At 39.0% G+C, this 22734-nt stretch overlaps 5 protein-coding genes across 6 annotated transcripts; 1 reads left to right on the top strand and 4 right to left on the bottom strand.

Moving 5' to 3' along the window:
• Positions 1–565: 565 nt before the first annotated feature.
• On the bottom strand, positions 566–3776 carry LOC101309730. Its single transcript, XM_004299327.1, has 10 exons — positions 3645–3776; positions 3406–3572; positions 3248–3312; positions 2880–2920; positions 2643–2731; positions 2443–2556; positions 1898–1975; positions 1508–1573; positions 1166–1246; positions 566–868 (listed from the first exon to the last, which is right to left on the bottom strand). The coding sequence occupies exons 1-10, from the start codon at positions 3763–3765 to the stop codon at positions 767–769; spliced, it is 924 nt and encodes a 307-aa protein (XP_004299375.1). The 5' UTR covers positions 3766–3776; the 3' UTR covers positions 566–766.
• Positions 3777–8419: 4643 nt separating this feature from the next.
• Positions 8420–9700, bottom strand: LOC101310025 (transcription factor TCP14-like). The gene has a single exon (XM_004299328.1). The coding sequence runs from the start codon at positions 9698–9700 to the stop codon at positions 8429–8431; it is 1272 nt and encodes a 423-aa protein (XP_004299376.1). The 3' UTR covers positions 8420–8428.
• A 6094-nt stretch (positions 9701–15794) lies between these two features.
• Positions 15795–17648, top strand: LOC101311768 (cytochrome P450 98A2-like). The gene has a single exon (XM_004301108.1). The coding sequence runs from the start codon at positions 16158–16160 to the stop codon at positions 17646–17648; it is 1491 nt and encodes a 496-aa protein (XP_004301156.1). The 5' UTR covers positions 15795–16157.
• Positions 17649–17729: 81 nt separating this feature from the next.
• On the bottom strand, positions 17730–20831 carry LOC101310316 (protein SET-like). The gene is made up of 10 exons (XM_004299329.1): positions 20627–20831; positions 20009–20131; positions 19870–19920; positions 19412–19483; positions 19204–19314; positions 19062–19123; positions 18912–18972; positions 18775–18831; positions 18624–18668; positions 17730–18144 (listed from the first exon to the last, which is right to left on the bottom strand). The coding sequence occupies exons 1-10, from the start codon at positions 20753–20755 to the stop codon at positions 18058–18060; spliced, it is 798 nt and encodes a 265-aa protein (XP_004299377.1). The 5' UTR covers positions 20756–20831; the 3' UTR covers positions 17730–18057.
• Positions 20832–21080: 249 nt separating this feature from the next.
• On the bottom strand, positions 21081–22722 carry LOC101309256 (glutathione S-transferase U10-like). 2 transcript variants are annotated; one of them, XM_004299326.1, is made up of 3 exons: positions 22334–22722; positions 22204–22247; positions 21081–22045 (listed from the first exon to the last, which is right to left on the bottom strand). In XM_004299326.1, exon 3 carries the CDS (start codon positions 22031–22033, stop codon positions 21332–21334), a length of 702 nt encoding a protein of 233 aa, XP_004299374.1. In that variant the 5' UTR covers positions 22034–22045; positions 22204–22247; positions 22334–22722; the 3' UTR covers positions 21081–21331. The 2 variants fall into 2 exon arrangements, with proteins under 2 accessions (XP_004299374.1, XP_004299373.1); XM_004299325.1 differs by having other exon boundaries at positions 22382–22591.
• Positions 22723–22734: the final 12 nt, after the last annotated feature.

The raw sequence follows: 22734 nt of genomic DNA, 5'->3' as shown, positions 1-22734 counted from the left end.
ATGTTGGTTTCTTGATGGCAAACTACTATCATACTAATCTTAGGTCGGGATGGAAACATTAGACGCTAATCTAATATTTTTAAAACTTGATATACCAAAATTTATAAGAAGTAACATTTCGTATATCATTCAGGCGAATTATAACTACGCCTAATACTCGAATCTTATGAAGATAGACAAAAGAAAGTGAGGTTTTATTGAGGATACTCGACTCAAGTTCAATGACATTGTTTAGTGGAGTACTGCACGTTTTTAAGTGTACATTTTGGGTTACATTGCAAACTCCTCCTGTTTTGTTCTTGTAATCTTTTATACATTTTCAAGTATGATATTCTCGGCAAGAGACTTGTGGTATCCGCAAACAGGCACGCGAGTCTTTGTTGGAAAGTGAAAACAATATTCAATTTGCAGAAGAAGCTAGGCGTGTGCTGGCCATGAGATGATGCTTGCCCTCACCTCATCTAAGGCTACAATCACAACGTCACGACAAGGTTGAAGATGATGAATGCAGAGTCTTTAAACAGAACAATATGGAAGCTTGCCTGTGTGGCACTTTACACCTTTTAAGTAAAATAATTGTCCATCAAGTTCAGTCCTCTATTAGAAAAACAAACACCTATTTCTTTGTCTGTGGATTTTCCGGTACAGATGAGTACACATGAATAACGAAGAGCTGGGGGATGAACTAACCATGCTACCATCTACATATCTTCATTATCATGAGAGATCTTCTTGTATAAGCCTTGTGATATATGACTACTGTATTTCATGCGCAGCCAAGTTGGAACTTGCGCACCTTCATTCTTCCATTCAATGCAAGAGCCAAAACATCAAATTCCTCCACATACCAGAGCTCAGTAACCACTGCCTGGATTGTATTCAGAAGCCATTGTTAGTTGATTGATACACACACATTCTTGAAGTTAGAAGCCTAAGCACAAGAACAGCGTCTCAGCAAAATCTCTTAAAATGAAAATAAGTCGTAGTTATTTATTGGCTTATATGGATTTTGGCCACAAAAACATGTGCTATAAGAACATGCAATTTTTGGATAGAAATCATGATCTTTCCATTCTTTTTCTTGAGCAAGTATCTGCGTTGGTTCCTACTGGACTGGGACATGGTGAAAGCCCATAAGTGTTTCTAAAAACCAATGACAGTGTACCTCAAATCCTTGGAGTTTGTTGTTTATACGATCAACAAGCTCATGAAAGAAGTGGATTTGATCTGAAGTACTGGAGAGCACCTGAACATAAAGCAGATAATCAGTAACAGCATAAATGATGACATAAGTGAATGATGTATGTCGTGTTCCTTAAACTCTAAATAGATGGAATCCCCTTGATCTTATCAAGAATTATCGAACTCCTTAAACTATGAAACTAAATATGCCACCAGCAACGAGCCTAATTTTCTTTCAATATGAATATTGTCTTGAAGCATATCCCCTAATCAATTTCAATTGTAACTGCAACTGCAACATTAAAAGAGTGTTGAGATGTACTACCACGGATGATGCCTTTGGCTCGCCCAAAAGCCTTGCAAATGATGTGTGAAGAATAGCATCATCATACTGCAGGAAACAATAGCAGCAGATTAGCAAGTGCTAGAAGCGTACAATCTAGAGTTCCATAAGCTATTTACTGTCAGTCTACATTACTAATATACCATATATTTACTAGATTAACAAGATTTACCTTGATAGCAGTCATCTGCTAAACATTTTTCTTCAGAAGGCAATATGGCCAACAAGAAACATACAAAAGACTATACATAAGAGGAAAAAGCTTTCGTTCCTAAGGCTGAGGTATTCGATCATCTCAAGTCATATAGAGTATTCTATTACTAGATGAGTCTTCATCTGCTAGTATTAAAGGAAACAAGATATGGTTCTCACAAGTTGATTCTCAGGTGCACTTGGAAGCGCAGTCCTTAGTTTTGCACGGATGGTCATAGGATCTGATCCGGACACTACCTACATTGGAACACATATATCACAAAAGAATTAGTGATTGCATTAATACAAGACTGCTCCTTTATGAGAATTCATTGAAGAAATCCTAATAGATGTCAATATTAAAACTTCTCACCTGCTTAACCTTCTAAGTCATTACCCATCAAAATAAGGTTTTACAACGAATTTCAACATAGGGAAAGACTGAGTTTCACAAATAACAACAACAAACACAGGGAAACACTAACCTAAAGTGACAAACAAGTCAGGAAGACAGCACACAAAGTAAGAATCGTAATTGCCATGATGATAATAGATAAATGATTCAACATATTGCTATGTAAAAAGTCAAGATCTCCTCAGATGGGGAAGGGAGGGAGAGGAAGAGAGGGTTATATGATATTGAGAAATACACACTTTTTAGAAGCATGATCTACATCACGAGAAGAGATGAAAGAGAGAGTGAGTATATGGAGTATGGAAAAAACCTGCCAGCATCCAAGAAGCACACCTGTTGAAGTTAAAATCACTCTGTCTAAGACAATCTTTAAAGGACAGAGGCCTTCTACAACAGCTCCAACAGCAGCTGCTTCAGCTTCAATCTGAGGACAATAGACAGTGTTGCAAACCTAAAACCGGCATCTGGGAATAAAGAAACAGGTAAAAGGGTTACAAGTAGGCACTTCACCTCATCCTGAGTTGCCGGAACAGGTGAAATATGATGCGAGGCGTGGAACATACTAAAATGATACAAATTTGAGTTCTGAAACCAGATCACTACAAGATAGACAGCAAAAGTAAGACATCATAGTTGAAAAAGAAACAAACAAACTATCCTTAACCTTATCTTTTTTTTATGTCATGCCTAATCTGCCAACTCATATATGAATGTCAAAGTTTTATAAAACAGAGGTCATTTGCTTACATTTATCAAAGTACGGATCAAGAATAGGTTTGAGCGCCTCCCTGCATCAAGCTAAGCATGAATGCATGACTTTAATGAGATAGTATCAAACTTATGTTACGAAAATCACCCCAAATCTTATGATTCTGCAGCTAAACTACCTTCCACATGGAAACCAAAGAATCTGGAGTAACTAATCAACAAATATTGCATAATCAAATATCGATGAACCGCCCTGAGAGCTACTAACTAGTTTTAATTTCACATAATCAATCTATGCTCCTTTACATTATCATATACTCCTAGAATTCCCAAACTCAATAATATAAGCCATACACAAACACTCAGCTAAGCTAAAATACTGTCAACAAAGCAATGTCAATACATACGAGATTCGAAGCGAGTAGTGTGAGCTCAGATACAACACATTAGCACGAACAGGGGGATCTGCTGCCTACAAATAACAACATTCAAATCAATTTAGCCAAAATTTCCAAAACTCACAAACATTTCATTCCATCAATTCACCAAAGAAAATCAACTTCACCTTAAGCACCGGCGCCACCGATCCATCCTTCACGGTAAAAAGATCGAAGAGCGACAGAGACTGAGAGGTTTGGCCGCGTTTCAGAAACATCGGACCTTTCTCGTCCAAATCCCTAGCCATCTTCTCGTACAGCGCCGACCTCCGATCCTTGATCGGAATCGCAGAATCTAAACCAGAAATTATGAATCAGAGCCGGAATAAAGAGAAGGAATTGAAATACGGTGAGTTTGGTGAGTTACCGGAGGCGGAGGGGTGAATACTGCGAGCGGAATCGGAGTTCCGACGGGCCATCTGGAAGAGAGAGAAGAAGAGCAAGGCGGAGATGAACCAGAGCAGAGCTGCCGTTTTTGAGTGATGCATTGCTGATGCGCCACCACGTCACCGCCACCAGCCCGTTTTAACCAAAAGCCATTAGGCTCTCTTGGTAAAAGACTGTAAATTCTGGAAAGTGAATGGGGTTGAGAGGTTAAAAAGGCAAGTAAAAGCAATCATATCTTTCTGTTATTTCCTTTGACCAGAAGTCCAGAAGGAAGAAAAGTAGGGTCTTTCTCTCACTCTTTTGTGTTGTTTTCAAGGTAAAATCATCCATCTCTGTTATTTCGTGAACTAAATTTTAGAACAGTGAACGGTTAGATTAGTTCATGACTTACACCGTAAACAATAACGAATATATCGTGTTTCAATCGAAATTTCAATACTTGATATGAAAGATCGTAAAGTTTTAAGTAATAAACGCATCAATTTAGTTGGAATCAAATTTGCCAACCAGCAAATTTGATAACCTGCAATTACCATCCAATCAAAAAAGAACAGAGAGAGAGAGAGTTAATTCATATATGGGTTGTCGTTATTGGATGGTCATAGTGGTTATCAAATTTGCTGGTTGGCAAATTTGATTCCAATTTAGTTACAAAAGTTTGATCAAAGGTTCACAATTTTGAAGAGATATGTAATCTGGGTTTTCTTTAGCAAGAGGAAGAACAAATTTAAGACATGAGACAATCTTCTTTGCTGCCAAGAAAGACTTGAGCACATCTGTTCTGGACTTCTGGTGTCACACACAGTCTCTCTGGTCATTGATCATCATAAATGAATGCGTAGCATATTCAGGGATATATGGCCTATACATACCAGTACTAGGACAAATGCATGTAGAGACGGTTAATAATTTTGGTTAAATATTCCACCAGCGAAATTAACTATTTTTGTTACTATATGCCAATTAATTATTTGCAGTCAGTCCCCAGTTCTGGACCGCCTGGACCCCTAATAAACCAGTTCAGAGTGTATTGGTGGGAACTTGAAAGAATATCTTTGAGCTACAGACGCCATTTAAAGAGGTCGACTACTTAATTGGGGACTATTCCTACATGTTTTCCATGTTATAAACGGAAAATATCATCATTTCATCGTGAATTCAAGCCGGAAAATTTGTATATCGTAGTCTGTCCACACGATGGTTCTAGATTATGACTAGTGTTTCAAACTACTGAAATTCTAGACTACTAATCCAGGAGCGACTAGCGGACTAATGTTAGGCGTTCAAGCTTCAGGACTTTCAATACTCACGAGTACTATAGATATTTCGAGGTGTCGTGAACAAACAGTTGCACAGGCCACAGGGAAATGTCTCTCTTTGACAAACATGACAGTTCAGTAGTTAAGGGGGGAGGTAGTGGATGTGGTAGCTGGTGGGTCTTGACCCCTTAATATCACTTGCTTGGTTGCCAACAAACAATCCCATATAGGCTAAAAGCCAGTAAGCAGAGAGGCACATGTGACCTGCCCACTGTACCCATCGACTCATATCACACAAAAGAAAATGTACCCCCCCCAAGTGGGATCGACACCCTCCCCTCCTCAATTAGGGTTCCTCAGATCTCCCGGGGCCCAAGTTTAAGAATCAAAATTAGTGGGAATAATCTTGATTCTGTGTGTATCTAATGGAGGGAGCTAGAGAGGCTTGCTGGTTCAGACTAGGAGATTAGTAATCTTAGATTTGGGTCTAATCATGCTGTTTTTGGCCATTACAAGATTTGATTTTGGGTCTCTCTGGCGGGGAGATTGGGACCGTTGGGTGGTCTTCGAATCCATGTGCTATATATATGTACGGCCCAGACCGATTTATAATTTGCGATCATGATTTCACATAAAAGAGAGTAAATGCCAAAACACACTTGTCATACATTTGTGAATCATGATATGACTACCTAATAATAATGCATCATTTTCACGTATTTTTCATTTTCCCCACTTGGTCAGTTTGATTCAGTTTTAACCTTTGAGTTAAGCACACAAAGTATATACGGTATTAGTGTATACATACGTACATTTGGCTAAAGTTGTTGGATTATTTATATGGTACAGTATAGAATGAATGTCTCCAAAATCTCCTAACATTGACAGACGTATTATGCAATGTGATAGTCGTTACCTATGTTACAGACTCTGGCCGAAAATTAACTAAATTGAAAATCGTTGTTATTCTTTTTAGATTGTCTACCATATTTTTGTAGCTTCGTTGGCTAATTTTTACATATTTTCTTTAAATACTCAAAAATAATGATTAATTTCGACAATCAAAATGCATTTTTGATTGGTATAGTTAATAATATTCTTGATCGATCCTAATTCTTCGAGCCTTTTTGATATAGCTTAGCTACGCATAAAGCACCACACAAAACAATTCTAAAGTGATTGCTTGTTGTTATCGTGTATTAAATATGAAGCCGTGACAACTACAAAAGTCTAATTTTATTGATTATGTCTACATGCAGACAGACTATAGAGACATATGCTTATGATTTGTATATATGTACACTATCCGATTAAATCTGTCATATCCATAATTTATTCCACCCGATCGAATTAACTATCGATAAAGATGGTATAAAGAGAGTGCTTTGTGAATGCAGCATGTACGATAAAGCATGACTGGTGATGATGTGCTTGAATTTATAAATTAACTACCTTGTTAACTAAAGCGCTATCACTACCTTGTTAATTAATTCTCGGCGATTTTATTAGTTTTTTTTTTAAATTAAGTATCATCATAGTATTTCAGTATTTCTTCTATGTACGTAATTAAGTCATATATGCCGATACATTGTTTTATTTATTTTTCCAAAATTTCATGAACAGAAGAAGTAAAGATATAATTTGAATCTTCATAGTCAAGACTAATTGATTATTTCATTTCATTTGACTCACGTCGCTGTTGGTCACGTCCAGCCATCTCAAAATGGAGCAATCGGTTTTGCTCTGATACCAAAACTGAAATGGGAAATAATCACTGTGGTTTTGCTACAAGTCTGTAACCATTTGGTTAATTAATAATAATCAAATGCAAATGAACCTTCAATTAAAAAAACTAACAAAATTAACATGCTTCTCCATAAGTATTGTTTCAAGCTTTGTAAGAGAAACACTCAATAACGTATTAATTATTATGGATCATAGATCATAGATCATATCACAAAGTGCTTTTGCAAGAAGCACTTATACGTGAAGCAAAACAGTCAGAATCAGCACCACAAAACAGACCCCTCATCAGAATCAACTGTCAACAACTGATTAGTAGAAACACAAAACCTTAGAGTAATGTTTTTGTGCAGAGATCGAGTGTGAATATTCTTTCAAGATGAAATCAAATATAACCCATAAAACCCCACACACCCACCAGAGGTGGCCACCCTTTCATGTTCTCTGCTTGATAGGACATTACTAGATTTAGCTCATGTGCCCCCTTTGTCAATGTCATTGACAGTCCCCGGCCTCCGTTCTCTCTCTCTGATTATACCCTATGATCTAATCCGGATCAGCAACTATATATATCTCACTCATATTATACAAATCAAATACCCAGAATCCAAATCCAATCGGGCGCATGTATAATATTACTTCATTATATTTATATAGCTAGGGTTTAAGCTTCTCGAAGGTTTTCCGGCAACTAATAACTAATAAGAAGGACTTCGAGGAGGAAGACACCAGATTCTCCAATCATTCAAATGTACCGCCACCGTTCATCGGAACAGACGGTTCAGATTGACGCGACCACGGTGGGTCCGTTTCCTCAAGGAAAATAAAAAAAGATGGAGGGAGGAATGATCCACCTGTTTGTCAGTGACGTTGTATATTGGGCTCTTGGGCAAATGTCCCCAGTAGCGGGTCCCACCCACCTGAGCCAACACCTGGAACTGATAAGGGTGCCGGGCCCCACCCCCGTCCTATTAACCCTACTCTCTCTCTCTCTGAAATCATTGATGCAGTAAACGCTGGAAGATTCATTCATGGCAGCTCGGAGAGAACTCAGAAGAAGAAGAAAGAACGCTAGCTAGGGCTGAGGTGAGCAGTGTAAAATTTCGAATACTACGTAAATTGCAGTGAAAAACCGCAGAGTACTGTTTCATCTTTCTCCCGCTTTTGAAACTTGTGGCCCAGACTGAATCAAAGAAAATATATATGGAAAGGGAAACCAGTACCAGTTGTTTGTTAGGTGGGAGACTTACCCTAGCTAAGCATAACCAGTCATTTTCTCCAGAACAGAAACAGAAAGCAATAAATTTGCTTACACAAACAATCATGAAGATAGTATATATTGACTTCACTACGCATGCAGTAAAAATAAGAAGATGAAAACTCTGAGCAAGAGTAGCAGCCAGAAATAATACCCATGTTAAATAGTGTTTTCATTTTTTTTTTCTTGGTTTCGACTTCCAAACCCTAGAGAAACTTCCCTCCAAAGGGTGCTGTAAAATATTAATCACACGAAAAAATTGAATAGTAAAATAAAAAAAAACTCAGAGATGACAATCAATACAAACCTCACGTGTGTTGTTACACAGGCAAACTACTACACATGTGGGGACCGGCGACGACGATCGACCGACGACCGACGGCGACGACGATGAACTTTCATTCATTCGATCATATTCATACTCATTATGATTTGATGTCGAAAAATCCATCCCAACAAAAAAAAAGAAAAGAGAAACCATCTTTCTTTCTTCTTCTTACTCTACTACGAGTGGTGACTAGTACTATCGTGCCGGTCGTCGCCGCCGTGGTGCGAGTGGGACCCGCTGGCCTGCTGCTCATGCGGCGAGTCCGAGGACATGTGCCGGTACGGGTTCAGCCCGGTCAGCATGTTCAGCTGCCCGTCGTTCATGTTATTATGATGATCTCCACCACTACCGTCATTTCCGCCGTTATCTCCGCCTCCACCGCCGCCGGAGCCCCCCATATGCTGCTGACTAGGCAGCAGCGCTACCGGTGTAGGGAAGTTCATGAAATGCAAGCCGCCTGACATGGTGCCTCTGTACAACCCACTGTTATTGACCGAGGGAAAAGTCCAAATTGGGTCTCCGCTCATCACTGCTGCTTGATTAGTGGAATTCGCCAGCATCCAAAAATTCGCCGGAATCTGACTGTGGTGGCTCGCCGGGATAGCTCCCGCGCTGGACTGCAGTAAATACCCACTTCCCATTTGATTCAAGTCTTGCTCCGGCGGCCTTCTCTTCCTTCCCATGCTCCCCTCCGCCGCTGAAGCCGCCTCGGATAAGTCCAACGACACCGTATCACGTAGCTCCTGCTTGGCCTGAAGCATAGAGTGCATGGTGTTGGTCTGGAAATTGAGCAGCGTCGACGAGCTGTCCGACGACGAAAGGCCCAAACCCTGAAACAGATTCCGCCGCTGGTTCTGACTACTCTGATGTATGGACGACGAGAAATTGGGGCTGTAATATGAAGGTCTGAGCTGGGACGGCACCGACATGCTTGAACCGGAGCTTCTTAGCGAAATGTTAAGAGAAGTGAAGTTAGCTGGGATCGTGCCGGTTCCGGTGGCGGCGATCACGGCCGGCTCGGCCTGCTGGAGTAGCCACTCGATTGTTTCTCCGTCGGACTTGTGTCCCAGCTCGCGAGTGAGCTGGAACACCCTGGCCGCGCAGAGTGCCGGCATTCGAATGCGGCGCCCGCGGCCGTCGACTTTGGTGTGGCGGTCTTTAGTTGAGGTGCGCTTGGGAGGAGGCTTCTTGGAGGGCTCGGCAGCGACGGCGGTGGTGACTGCGGTGGACGATGGTGCGGTGTTGTTGTTTAACGGGTTGATCGGATCCACGGCGGAGGAGATGGCTAGAGAAGGGTAAGGACTGGCGGCGGCGGAGTTGTTGGAACAGGATGCGGCTTCGTCTTCTTTCTTCTGATCAAGGAGTTGAAACGGGAAGTTGGGGCGGTGGTGATGCTGTTGGTAGTGGTGGTGGTGGTGGTGATGGAAGTGATCATCCCCGCCTTCCATGATCGCATGAAAGAAGTGAAATGATGTAAACGCCGACGATGATGAGCCCAGTCCTAGTATACACGAGTGAGCAAAACTGTGTGTAGGGTTTTATGAGAGAGAGAGAAAATAGTATCGTATAGTAGTAGTACTGGGACTGATGAGAGAGGGGCTTAGCTTAGGTAGAGAACACAGAGCTAGCCTTAATTTAGTATAATTGGTTCTGGTGGGTCTCTCTCTTTCAGGACCGGACTCACTCACTCACTCACTGATACAGAGAGTACTCTCTGATCGATCTAATTTCTTTTTTTACAGGACTAGACTAGACTAGTCTGTCTGTGTTTTAAATTCAAGTTGATCGATGTGTAGGACTGGGTTAAAAAATGGAGCTGTAGTAGTAGCAGTAGTACAGGAGGAGAGGAGAGAGAGAGAGAGTTATGGACACTGGTAATGTTAATGGTGGTGATGGTAGTCCTGGGAGAGTTGTACATAGAGAAAGGGAGAGAGAGAGAGAGAGAGAGAAGATAAGGGAGGGAAGAGGGCAAGCTTTAAGCAACAAAGATAATGAGTGGGAATTATATGGGTGAGCTTTAAAAAGCAAAATTTTTTAGGAAAAGAAATTGCTTTCTTCTTGTGCTGAGCTTTTTCTAGCTAGCTCGCTTTCCTTTTTCTAATTTTTTATTTTTTAAATTTAATTACATAATTTTGAGAGGGAAATATGAAAATATGAAATAATTTGGAGTGCATAATATCTGGAATTTTGAAAATTAGGTTTTTAATTAAATTGTGGGAATTGGCTTTTTTGATTGTGGTTGGACAGCCCCTTTGGTTCAGACTCCACGTGAGGTGCTCTTTTTATCATTCAATCCATAAAGACAATGGTGGCCGAGGTGGGACCCGATCCCAAGTCAAAAAAAAAAAAAAATTAGAGGACTTGGAAAAGGAAAGATATATCGGGTGGGACCCGGGGACTCATTCAAGTAATCATTTCGTTTTGCCTTTGGCCCCCTTTTCTTTTCTTTATTTGCCTTTTCTGCTCTCTCTCTCTCAGTCTCAGTCTCTGGCTCTCTGGCTCTGCTGCACCACCTAAGCAAGCTCTCATCGGCCAGCCTTTCTTTCTTATAATTTCTAGCTAGCAGCTGGATGGAGTTGGATCCTCGCTCGATGAAGATTAAATTTGCAACATGGTGATGAAGATTAATTAACCCCTAATGGCCGGAGTTGGGCTTTAGGAGGTTTCTCAACTATCTCGGTTAGGCTAGGGTTCCGATCACCATCTATGTTCCACTCCTTGCTTTTGGCTTAGAACTCTTGGACATATATAAGCTAGCTAGCAGGGCTTGCTAGTGATCAATTTGGGCAGTTATGTTTGGGTATGAAATAACTAGTCAAGAAAAAGAAACAATGCACCATTTATACGGTAAGAAGTAACGACGTACTGAGTCAAGTATTAGTAATTACTGTCATAAAAAAATAGATCGTGAAATGTGTGTTTAGTTTGTTATATATCTTCAGGCAACTAATATTTTCAATCTCTTATATATATATATATATATATATATGTTGATTACAGTAATCACAAATTAAAGAACCGGTCGTTATTGTTAATATATAAATCAAATGTATATTATTTATCAGAATTTTGTTTAGAATTTCAAAGTTCTTTGTATTCTACGATACTGTGATAGGTTGATAAACAGATTGTTTGTACATACGCACAGTCTAGCTAGTAGTGATACGATACTTCACTTCAACTATAGATCAAACTAGCAATTTTATATGAGTGGCAATTTGTGTGAGAAGCTTTAACTAGGTTTACTATGATCGAGTACTACCACGTATTATACATGTCCATCACAGTAAGAATTCGACTCTCGTTTATCTTACCTGAATTATGAGAGGCAGGCCAAATGGTATTAAAAGTTAAGGTTCTGGTGTCCCTTAATAGATGGTACTGTGGGTTACCAGTTAGGACCTCCTGGGCAGCTGATGGCCTTGGATTCAGTACTAGCTCCAAATATTAAATTTTTACAGAATGCTAGCTGATCATATGCAATCATGAACATATGGAGCTACTGGTTCTTTGTGCGCAGCAGCAGCAGGCCCATCTAAATCATTTTGGTTTTTCTAAAGGAATCTGTTAAGGTTTGTTTACATCTAATCCTGGTCCATACTTCCACTCATTCTACCAATCTACTTAATTAATTAAGAAAACAAACAAACAAACAAACTCGATTGGTTTTCTTTCATACATTTTCAGCAGTTTAATTTTCAACCTACATTACTGTATCAAACAAGTTTGCTGTATCAACATGGTGTATATACCTTGGTTGCAGAGAATAAGCAATTAATCTGAACAATTAACGACATTTAGATAATTCCCAACTTCCCTACGTACCAAATTTATTCGAAACTGATTAACATGGATGATGATGATGATGAATAATACAGCTGCTCATTAAAATTGAGATGCTTTCTCCAGTCATTTTAAAATTAGCCGATATCGATCTTAGCTTGATCATAACATTAGAGTTCATCTCCGTTCTATTATTATGTTTTATTCAAGCACAGTGTCTTAATTTGATGCATTTTTGCTTAGATTGTGATCTCTTGATAACCTTTCGATATGCCCTTTACTATAACTTTAATTTGTTAGGTCATGATCGACTTTTGCCTGAGTTTGATAATGTTGCAGATCGAACCTAACAAATTAATAACTCTTTATTTACCTTCAAATCATACATACATATCAATAGTGTCTTCCCTGATATATCCACTTCAAGTGGCAGAAACTGCATCAAATTTAACTCACAATTTATGAAGCATCAAAGTATTGATTTCATGAAGCTGATAGAACAAATCCAACTGGGGCTCCATGCAGGCGAACCATTCTAAAGAACCTGTGGCCGTATATCCATATATCTACACACACTCGAACTCGCACACTCACACTCACACTCACACTCACACTCCCACTCGCACTCGCACTCGCACATCGATCTACATATCAAATGGGGGTGGCAACTATAAGGTGCTGTTCATGACGGCAATGGTGGGGTTTCTGTCGAGAAATTTGAACCAGATATTAGCAAATTATGCTGCCTTTTCTGAGACCACATGCCTTGCCACTTATGTATGCCGATGCAAATGTGAACGAGACAGCTTACCCATCTTATTCTGCTGTCTAGCTAGCAAGGTCATCGACTAGCTAAGCTTGTTAACATCGATATCTTCTCGTTGAAATTTAATGGGAGTTCCACTCATCATCTCTACATATATATATATATATATATAGATAAACCATACATGAGCATTTCATTGGTGACAGATCGCGATCGATTAGGCAAGGCTAGCTAATAATAGAGTAGTACTCTTCATGCAAAAAAGTCATCATTGTATATTGTCATTTTTTTCCGTTTTGATTGAGGCATTGAGCTGAGCAAGTTTGATTTCATAGCAAATTGTCTAAATTCACTTGGTACAAATGATGTACGTAACGAATGTTGAATATAGTTTGACTGGTACAGCGTCCATTTTTCCAATTTATATATATCGCTTCCTTCCGCATGTAATTAGATAGTTTTCAATTACAATTTATGAATTGTAAAACGGAAAATGCAAATTTCATTCATTTTTGTTCTTTAATTTGATAGAGTACAAATCCAAACCACCCACTAGCCTAGCTAGCTGTTAGAAAACCAATCATAAAAGATTAATAGACCCTAAACCCTAAAACCAACTTTATAATCCTAAACCCTAAAGTGATTCCAATATCAACATAAAGAAAATCATTGAGCTTGGACTTGATTCTCATATAGCTCATCAAGGCTAATATTTGGTTCATCCACCATTGCAAGGCAATTTGAAGTTTGACAAGAAGGAGTTAGCTAGGGCTAAACTCACCCATATAAACTCTACATCTGCATATATTGGGGGTAGCTTAACCTTGTTCTTTGATTCTAAAACTCAGTGGGCACTGAAAAGAGAGAAAACCCTAATTGAAAAGCTTATTGATTTGGAAGCAAAGTAAGCACTGTGGTGACATGGGTTTTAGAGCTTAGAGTACTAGACAGTTGGAATCTTTGCCTTCATGTAGGGTTGGAAGTGGCACTAGTGGAATATTTGGAAAACAGAGAGGATCGAGGGAGAGAAAGAGGTCGAGGAGTTGAGTCACATCACTTTCCTAACTTTCTGTCTGCCTCTATTAATCCGGCCGACTCATCTCAGTAATGATCGACTTCATCGTCTCTGTTAACAAAGAAAGCAAAAGCTATTGGGATCCCTTAATTCTGTGATTCACACCTAAATCCCTTTCCTTGGTCTTCTCTAGCTGCAGTTTCATGCACTACGTATTCCCTAGCTCCTTTGATTACTTGAGCCAGCTAGTCCTCACTATTCCACCCTTTCTTTTCTGAAAGAGACTTCTGTTTCCCATTTCCTCTGTAGAATACGTTAGAAATACCTGAAAATACAAAAAAAAATAAAAAATATCATCCAAGTTATCAATAAGAAAACAGTTGAAAGATATGAGAACAATCAAGTTTTACTTGACTTATGATTGTATTTAACTCTTTCTCTGTTGAATTGAACCTATATCTTATTGAATAGATCGAGTTTGATTTTACCAGGTTTCCCCACCATATATATGGCATGGTTTTAACTTTTAAGACTTGACTCTATGTATATAAGACTAGCTTTATATATGTATATGCATTCATTAAAGGTGTATCACTTTCCTTAGCATATATGAAACACTTTGATTAACCACTCACTGTTACTATTAGCCAATAAAAATTAAAAAGCATATCCACCTAATCTAAGGATAGGTATACTACCCAATATATTGAGCATTAGTGGGTTGTGTTGTTCTCTAACAATATCAAAAATATGACGATATATATTATATGGAACAAAAATATAAGTGTTCTTGAGATAATTTGAGATGTGCAGCAGTGCAGGTAACATTGGCTGGACCAATGAAGAAACTCAGTTTGGATGACTTGGCGCTTAGAATCCATGAGAGGGAAATATATTATCTTATCCAAACAAGCTTACAGAAATCCAATCAGAAGGCAACAACTAAGCATGAAATGACAATGAACCAATCCCCAGTATGTGTGTGTATGTATCTTCCTTGGACAATGGACACCAGGACATGAGCTCAGCATCAGTCTCAGATTCTCACTTGTCATTCATTTGGCTTTTCAATCAATTTTTTGTTTTTCTTTTTGTTATTTCTCATCTGAGATTCTGACTCTGTGATAGCTAGAAAAAGAAAATAATTCCAAAATTTTAAAACTTTCATGGTTACCATCACTGATCAAATGGAGATAGTGACCAAGCTTATAACTCGATCAGTAGGGCTTTTTTTTGGCCAAATTTTCATTTGGTCTCAGGTTGATATATATAATACCAAGATGATGATGTTCATTGGAGTAGTGGTATGAGGACCACAGATATATCATATATGCACTTTGCTTATATAAGCTTAACAAGACTCCATTTTTCCTTCTTTCACTTCTAAGGGCCATGCAAATATAGCTTCAAATTTGTTCTATTCTATCTCTGAGACAACTACCAAGGGTGTAAGATATTAAGATTAAGACATTCACAACATTGAGTAGTACTCTCAACACTAGGCGGGAGAAAAAGATCGGATTCAAACAAAATTCCAATCCATATCAACTGATATACAATAGAAACTTAAACTTATTATAAGCAAATAACACAAAAGTTTGAAATGAAATTATCTTTACTTAAGAATGTCAACGTAATTTACGAATATACATTGCGTTCGATCAATGATTTAATTTCTATTAACCACTAACACAAATTTTATTATCATTTTGCATCAACCTTTTTAGTCCAAATTAAGATCTAAGCAGATTTGTTTTGTAAATTAACAATCCTACTTTTACACCTCAAATCTTTTACCTTTTCAGTAAAAAATTAAAGAAATCCATACAACTTTTTACCCTTTATTCCAGGATCCCTTTTTCAGATAGAGACCAGAGCATAAACCAAACCACAAGAATCATACAGCGACCTTCCAAGAAATGATGATATCCATATCTTACACATATATGATAGTTTTCTTTATTTAGCACCACTGGTCACCAAAATTTAAAACAAATGCATGTGCTTTGTGCAAAAGGCATTTATCAACTCATTAATTTGTTGTCTATGAAAAAGAAAAAAAAAAAAATTCCCCAGATTAATCAAGAAATATGAATCTTACTTCCTTTTTCTTAGGGTGCAAGAAAAACATTGATCCCAACTACTCAACAGAATTGGAAGGCTAGAGGCATGTGTGGCTTAATCTCATATTAATTAAGCCCATAAACAACCTGCTTTGATGGCCTCTTATCCCAACACATGCATTTCTTCTTCTAACAGAAATGCCTTCCAAAAGGTTACTATATATATTGGGAGATCCTTAACTACACAACTATGAATATTAACACACCCCTCTTCTACAATGGCTCTTGTTATGTTGCCCATGTCAATAATTCTGTTATTCCTTGCTTACAAACTCTATAACAAGCTAAGGTTCAAGCTTCCTCCTGGGCCTTACCCATTGCCGGTAATCGGAAACCTTTTCGCCATGGGTGCCGTTAAATTTCGGTGTTTTTCCGAGTGGTCACAAGTTTATGGTCCAATCATGTCTGTGTGGTTTGGTTCACATTTGCATGTAGTAGTGTCAAACCCAGAGTTGGCAAAGCAAGTGCTCAAAGACAATGATGAGCAGTTAGCAAATAGGCACAGGAATTGGACATATTCTAGACTCAGCAGAAATGGCGAGGGTCTTATATGGGCTGATTATAGTCCTCACTACACAAAGCTTAGAAATGTTTGTGTGCTTGAGCTTTTCTCTACCAAGAGCCTTGAGACTTATAGACACATTAGGGAAGATGAAGTTAGAGTCATGGTCAAGTCACTTTTCAAAGATTGCACTAGTGCTTGTGACTCTGGAAGAGGCTTAGTGATCAGAAGGTATTTGGTAGCTGTGGCATTCAACAACATCACACGGCTACTGTTCGGAAAGCGGTTCGAGAATGAAGAGGGTGTGCTAAACGAGCAAGGGAAGGAGTTCGTGGGAAATCTGACTAAAAAATCAGAGGGTGGGACATTTCTTGCTGTTGTTCAAGAGATTTGGTGGCTTACTTGGGTTTTGTGGCCTCAACGTATAGCACTTACTAAAATGAGGGCAGAGGAAGACGATCTAAAACGAGCAATCATGGAGGATCACATAGGGAAGGGGGAAGAGAAACATTTTTTGGGCGCATTGCTAAGTATTCAAGAGAAATATGATCTCACCCAGGATGATATTGGAGGATTACTTTGGGGACAGGTCAGTGCTGGCTTGGATACAGTTGCAATATCAGCAGAATGGGCCATGGCAGAGATGATCAAGAACCCGAGGGTGCTGCGAAAGGCGCAAGAGGAGCTTGACCGTGTAATAGGGCTGGAACGGCCAATGACGGAGGCTGATATTTCAAACCTTCCATACCTGAAATGTGTTGCCAAAGAGGCACTGAGGCTTCACCCTCCAACCCCATTGATGCTGCCTCACAGAGCCAGTGCCAATGTTAAGATTGGTGGCTATGACATTCCTAAGGGAACTGCTGTTCATGTAAACGTCTGGGCCATCGGGCGGGACTCAAATGTGTGGGAAGACCCACAGAGTTTCCGACCTGAGAGGTTCATCGAGACAAAGGAGCATGGTTTTGGGTATCTGCCATTTGGTGCAGGAAAGCGTACGTGCCCAGCAGCACAAGTAGCCACCAACTTGGTCATACTGATGTTGGGAAACCTTTTGCATAGCTTTGCTTGGAGCTTGCCCGAAGGCGTCCCGTCAAAGGAGATTGACATGTCAGAGAGCCCAGGATTGGTCTGCTATATGAAGACTCCTCTGATAGCAGTCCCTCAATTGAGATTGCCAGAGCACTCTTACAAGCATATGCTTTGAATGTATAACACTTTAAAGTCAGAACATCTGGGCAAAAGCATCAAATAAGGATGTCCAGTGGGGTGAAACACAACAAAAACACTATGTAATCACATTATCACTTCAATAATACTGTAATGGCATATATCCTCATTGATGACATCAAAAAGAAAAGAAGATAACAGAGAACTGTAATATTGTCAGCTAAGATTTGCATATCCGAAAAGAAGCTACAAAAATAAAACCAGTGACTGGCTATGAGAGCAGTCAGGTGCCTACACAACCCAATGCTTTGAAGAAAAGAGTAATAAATGCCATCCCCCCTAACACCTCAAACTTGACTTTGACTTAACCAACTATTGTAAACCACTTTACACTGTGTCTTCCCAAACCAGCAAATGCAAAAGATTTGATGACCCAGACGAGTGTTTCACTTTCCATCATCCTCCTCACCATCCTCATCATCGTCCTCTTGGTCATCCTCATCATCTTCAGAGTCGTCATCGTCCTCCTTTCCCTGTAAGAAGGTAAACAGAAAATATTAGAACGAGTTCTCCTGCTTTAACTCGATTTTCTTGATAATACAATTCTGCAAGAATGGCTATTTTTCACATATCACAACATTTTTGTAATTTATAGTATGTGTGTATCATATGAGTAGGAGCCAGTATAACGAGCAAGACTGGGGCGGTAACAAGGAAATTTCAATCACTGTTATATGGTACTAACTATTACAACCATCTAGGGACGGCAGATATTTAGGGAATCATTAGTTGTACAACATCCGCAGTAATCCATGCATGATATAGGAAGAAAAAGAAACCAATTTCTTCCATTCACGTGAACATAAAGTTTGCAAAAAAAAAAAAAAAAAAAAAAAAAAAATAGACAGCCATGGCAAGATAAGAAAACAAGGTTGCTAAATATTAATGTTAATGAAAACCCTGAAAAGCAGAACACCAGAATTCAACATAACACTACAAGGATCTGCATTACCTCTTCATCAACTTCATCATCATCAAACTCATCATCATCAGCGTCCTGTGAGGTCAACAACAAACATTAGAAAAGAGGCAAGTAGTCAAAGCTTGCCAGCATTAACCAAATTTATTACTAAATAGAAAGAATAAGGTACAAGTGAAATTACATGGCTGAAGTAAGTAAGAGGATTGGGCCACAAGTCCTCCTTAATGACCTCTGCAATCTGCGGGAACAAGTGAAAGTTCAGAAAGGCTTTGATATTGGTCAGAAAAACAGATTTGTCTATTTCAGACAGTAACAAACCTCATCATGAATCTCATCCATAAGATCTTTCTCTTGACTATCACCAAACCAGCTAAAGAAGCTACAATGCAAAAGATAAAATAAAGTAAGAACTGGAAACAGTATGAAACAAGTCTAAGTAGTAATAACTAACATGTTTGGATAACTAACCTTTCCTCAGAGGGAGGTCGCTTGTTCCCTTTCTTCTCATGATTAGTTCCATTTGGTATGCCCTTCACATATGAATCATGCAGTCAGTATTGATACCATAACAACATTAGCGATATTAAAATTGAGTAGACAAATGTTATACCATTCCTTCTTTCCACTTTATTGATGTAGCAGTAACCTTTGTTCCTTCATCCAGGAAGGTAAAGGTCTTTGAAAGCTTTGTGTCTTCAAAATAAGGATTGGGGCTGAAGAACTGTACAGTTACATGTCATTAGTGATTATCTCAGCATATTTTATATTAAAAGACAAAACCGACTGAATGCAACTTGGAGATAAATAAGGAAACTCACAAGTGAAATGGTATAACCAGATTTCACATCTTTGCAATCCTCCACTTCCAGAGAAGTTAGATGCTTGAAAATCTATAAGAGGAAAAGAAATGATGACTCAAGGTTACTAGACAAGACCAGTAAAGAATAAGACAATATGAAAGATGAAATATGTGACATCAACCAGTGTCGCAAAGTGAGATGGTTTAATGGAATGAAATGAAAACACGTCACCACATTAAAAACATACGCTCAAGACACATCTTAATCAACTACAGAAATCTCATACTATGACATGGTAAGTAATGCTCAGAAATAAAGAAAAAGGGTTTCATAATGACTTCATTGAGTATGGAAAACAGGATGGATCAGCAAATAATGAGTTTGCAATTGAAACTGACATTTATTCAGAGCAACTAAGTAGAGCTGCAATGGTAAGAGTGCAATTTAGTTTTCAACTCATTAAGATGAAACAAAACCTTTTGATCCTCATCCGTCAAAAGTTCACCAAGCGCGGGATGACTCATAAACTGCATAGTAAGGAAAAAGTTAATAAATCTAAATATTATGTTTCACAAATTCTTCTCATGAACGCAAACACAAGGACAGATCACTGACCGCAGTTAACCAAAAATCAGGAATGGCCTTGATGATATCATTTCGCTTATCATAAACAGGCTTGCGAACTTCATTGTACTTTTGCTCGACTTCAAGGACCTTATCACTGGCTTCCTCATTGATCTTCACATTAAGAAAAAGAAAAATCCAACAAAGGTTAGTCAATTTGCACTAGGGTAATCTATATCGACAAAAGCCCAGCAACCAAATCTAAGGTAAGAAATAAACAAACATGGAAACAGCTTTTAACCCCGGCTTTGCGGGCTACCTAAACATTAACAAATTGTTACACCAGAGTTCAAACAAGCATAACACAGTCAATTGCAGCCAAGAATGTGCCTATAAATAAACTAAAGCTCAAATTTTTTTCCCAACACAACTCAAATCCTTCATGGGTTTATCTTTCCAGCAAAAAACCCATCAACCCCAGTAAAAATTTCCCAAAGCAATTCATACATGAGACTAAAACAATCAAATTCAAACCCAATTCCAAATATCTTTTTCAAGAAAAACCCATATCTGAAACAGAGTAGATATTTCGAAAGAAAAACAAATCCTGAGCTGAATTAAAGCTGAAAGGGAGATAGAACTTGGTAAATTGGGGGATAACGGTGGAACCTTTTCGAGCTCGTCTTGGACCTCCTGCAACTTCTCGATGGAGAGCACGAGCTTCTCGTCGATTTGGTCAGGGTTCTCGTCTTGGGTCTTGTCCGAAAGCTTGGGCTTCTTCCCTTTGTCCGCCACCATCTTTGGGTTTCAGTGAAGCTTTTGTTTTGGCTAAAACCCTAACTCGCTCTTGGTCTTTTGTGAAATTGCGAGTGAGGGAGAGGGAGAGAGAGCTGAGAGCTAAAGTAGGGTTTTGGGGGGGTTTCATAATTGGCTACGGGGGACTCAATGGGGGTGTACAGACAGCACACGAATCAGAGCTTGACAGGTAATGAAAAGGAATGTGGGCTACGGCCCAGATACATTGTTGGGCTGGGCTGTCTATTTCATTTAAAATTCGTTTTTTCTTATACTTTTCCATGACTGTACGAAAAGTCGGAAACATAATGCATCACATAGGTTGAAACTTTCACCACCTGAATGATATATAAAAGTTGAAGACCTATGTTGTACAAGATCTCCACTAGATTATCAACTTCGTGAGAAATTTAAGGAATAAGTGTGGTACAAGGAGTTTTACTCTATTATAGGATACAAATCTAGGTAACACATTGGTTACCAAAGCCCCAAGTAGTAGGGTTATTGCACACAAACATGAAGTTGACAATGAGAAGCAAACTGAATCACAATAGTACATGGTCAATGAAACCAAATGGATCAAGCTGAAGCAGAATTGAGGGCATTTTCTCTAAAGAACTTGAGGAAGGCCACAACCTTTTCACGAGGCATCTGCGACTCTTTCACCGCAGGGAGCTCAATCAAAGCTGTTATGCAGGATACAATGAGTGGAGTCTTCTCAGAGTCGATAATCTTTACGCCAAAGACTTCTTCCTGAACTTCATATCCGCCGCCCAAGTCTGCGAGAATAACCAAATCTAGTAGTGTAACATTTTTGCTGTACTCATCTACTGAAGGAATGCCATCTGGGAACAGACCCTTGAGCCCAGCTTCAAGTACTTTTACCTTCTCAGACACTTCCTTGATGGCTTTCTCTTGTGCTTCTCCAATGGTTTTGAGCACCATTACCATGGGCTCAGACACCTGCTGTACATAGCTAGCCCAGAAGCGAATTTGGGATCGTTTGTATGGATCTTGTGGTAGAAGTCGAGGGCCAGTTTTCCAGGTTTCATCAATATATTCAATGATCACAAGAGACTCAGTAATGGCTTTCCCATTGTGGACAAGCACAGGAACCTTCTTATGAATAGGATTCAACTTGAGGAGCATTGGACTTTTGTTCCTCAGATCTTCTTCCACATACTCATAGGGTATACCCTTCACTTTGAGGACCAATTCCACCCTCTTAACATAGGGGCTAGTCCACGTTCCGTATAGGATCACCTTGTTTTGCTCTGCCATTTCTTAATGCCTCTGCAATTGAAGCAGGCACATCAATACGATGAGAAATAGCTATTAAAGTGTTGATGTTGTAAAGTAAATCTAGTTTTGAGCTCTCAAATACAAACGACCAGAGAAACCCAACTTCAGACTGCAGAGAAACTCAAAAACAGTAAATCACAACACCTTACCTCTTCGGATCGTCCAGTTCTAAGATTGCAACACAGCTGAAAGCCTGAAACAATTAAACTCATCTAAGATTCGAAATTGTTTGACCCTAAAATGTGTTTCAATTGAACAGTAATTGAAATAGATACTTACAATTATACCAAGGAAAATGAAGAACCATAGAAGAAGATGCTGACAAACCTTCAATTTTGGAAGAAGACGAACGAAGAACAAAGAATCAAGTCTGACTTCCAGTCCGCGATTCCTCCCTAATCTTGTTAGAATCTTGTTGCTTTACTTCATAGTTAATTATTATGGTCTTAGAGTTTTGTATTATACAGTTCTTTGACCTTACTTGAAGTGCTTAGCGGCTGAGAAACATCTAGCCGTATGTGTGATTTAGTTTGTTCTAGCAGCATCTCAAAGTCTTTGGATATAAACCTAACCATCTGTTGTTATGTGTGTGTTGAAATAGAAATATCAAAAGAGCTACATGGTCTGCTCTCTTTTTATCTCAATATCTTCTTAGCTTTCTCATCTACATCTTTTTTTCT

The sequence above is a fragment of the Fragaria vesca genome, linkage group LG5, assembly GCF_000184155.1.
Source record: "Fragaria vesca subsp. vesca linkage group LG5, FraVesHawaii_1.0, whole genome shotgun sequence".
NCBI classification, from domain to species: Eukaryota; Viridiplantae; Streptophyta; class Magnoliopsida; order Rosales; family Rosaceae; genus Fragaria; species Fragaria vesca.
The sequence above is the reverse complement of the archived record's forward strand: the minus strand, read 5'-3'. Positions and strand labels throughout refer to the sequence as shown.

Coding starts and splice junctions, on each gene's coding strand:
- LOC101310316 (XM_004299329.1), bottom strand. CDS start 20,755: ATGGTGGCGGACAAAGGGAAGAAGCCCAAGCTTTCGGACAAGACCCAA. Junction 19,921..20,008: donor CTGATTTTTGGTTAACTGCG/GTCAGTGATCTG, acceptor CTTACTATGCAG/TTTATGAGTCATCCCGCGCT. Junction 18,832..18,911: donor TGGATGAGATTCATGATGAG/GTTTGTTACTGT, acceptor TTGTTCCCGCAG/ATTGCAGAGGTCATTAAGGA.
- LOC101309256 (XM_004299326.1), bottom strand. CDS start 22,033: ATGGCAGAGCAAAACAAGGTGATCCTATACGGAACGTGGACTAGCCCC.
- LOC101310025 (XM_004299328.1), bottom strand. CDS start 9,700: ATGGAAGGCGGGGATGATCACTTCCATCACCACCACCACCACCACTAC.
- LOC101309730 (XM_004299327.1), bottom strand. CDS start 3,765: ATGCATCACTCAAAAACGGCAGCTCTGCTCTGGTTCATCTCCGCCTTG. Junction 2,732..2,879: donor TGATCCGTACTTTGATAAAT/GTAAGCAAATGA, acceptor TCTATCTTGTAG/TGATCTGGTTTCAGAACTCA. Junction 1,976..2,442: donor TGCTTCTTGGATGCTGGCAG/GTTTTTTCCATA, acceptor GTTCCAATGTAG/GTAGTGTCCGGATCAGATCC.
- LOC101311768 (XM_004301108.1), top strand. CDS start 16,158: ATGGCTCTTGTTATGTTGCCCATGTCAATAATTCTGTTATTCCTTGCT.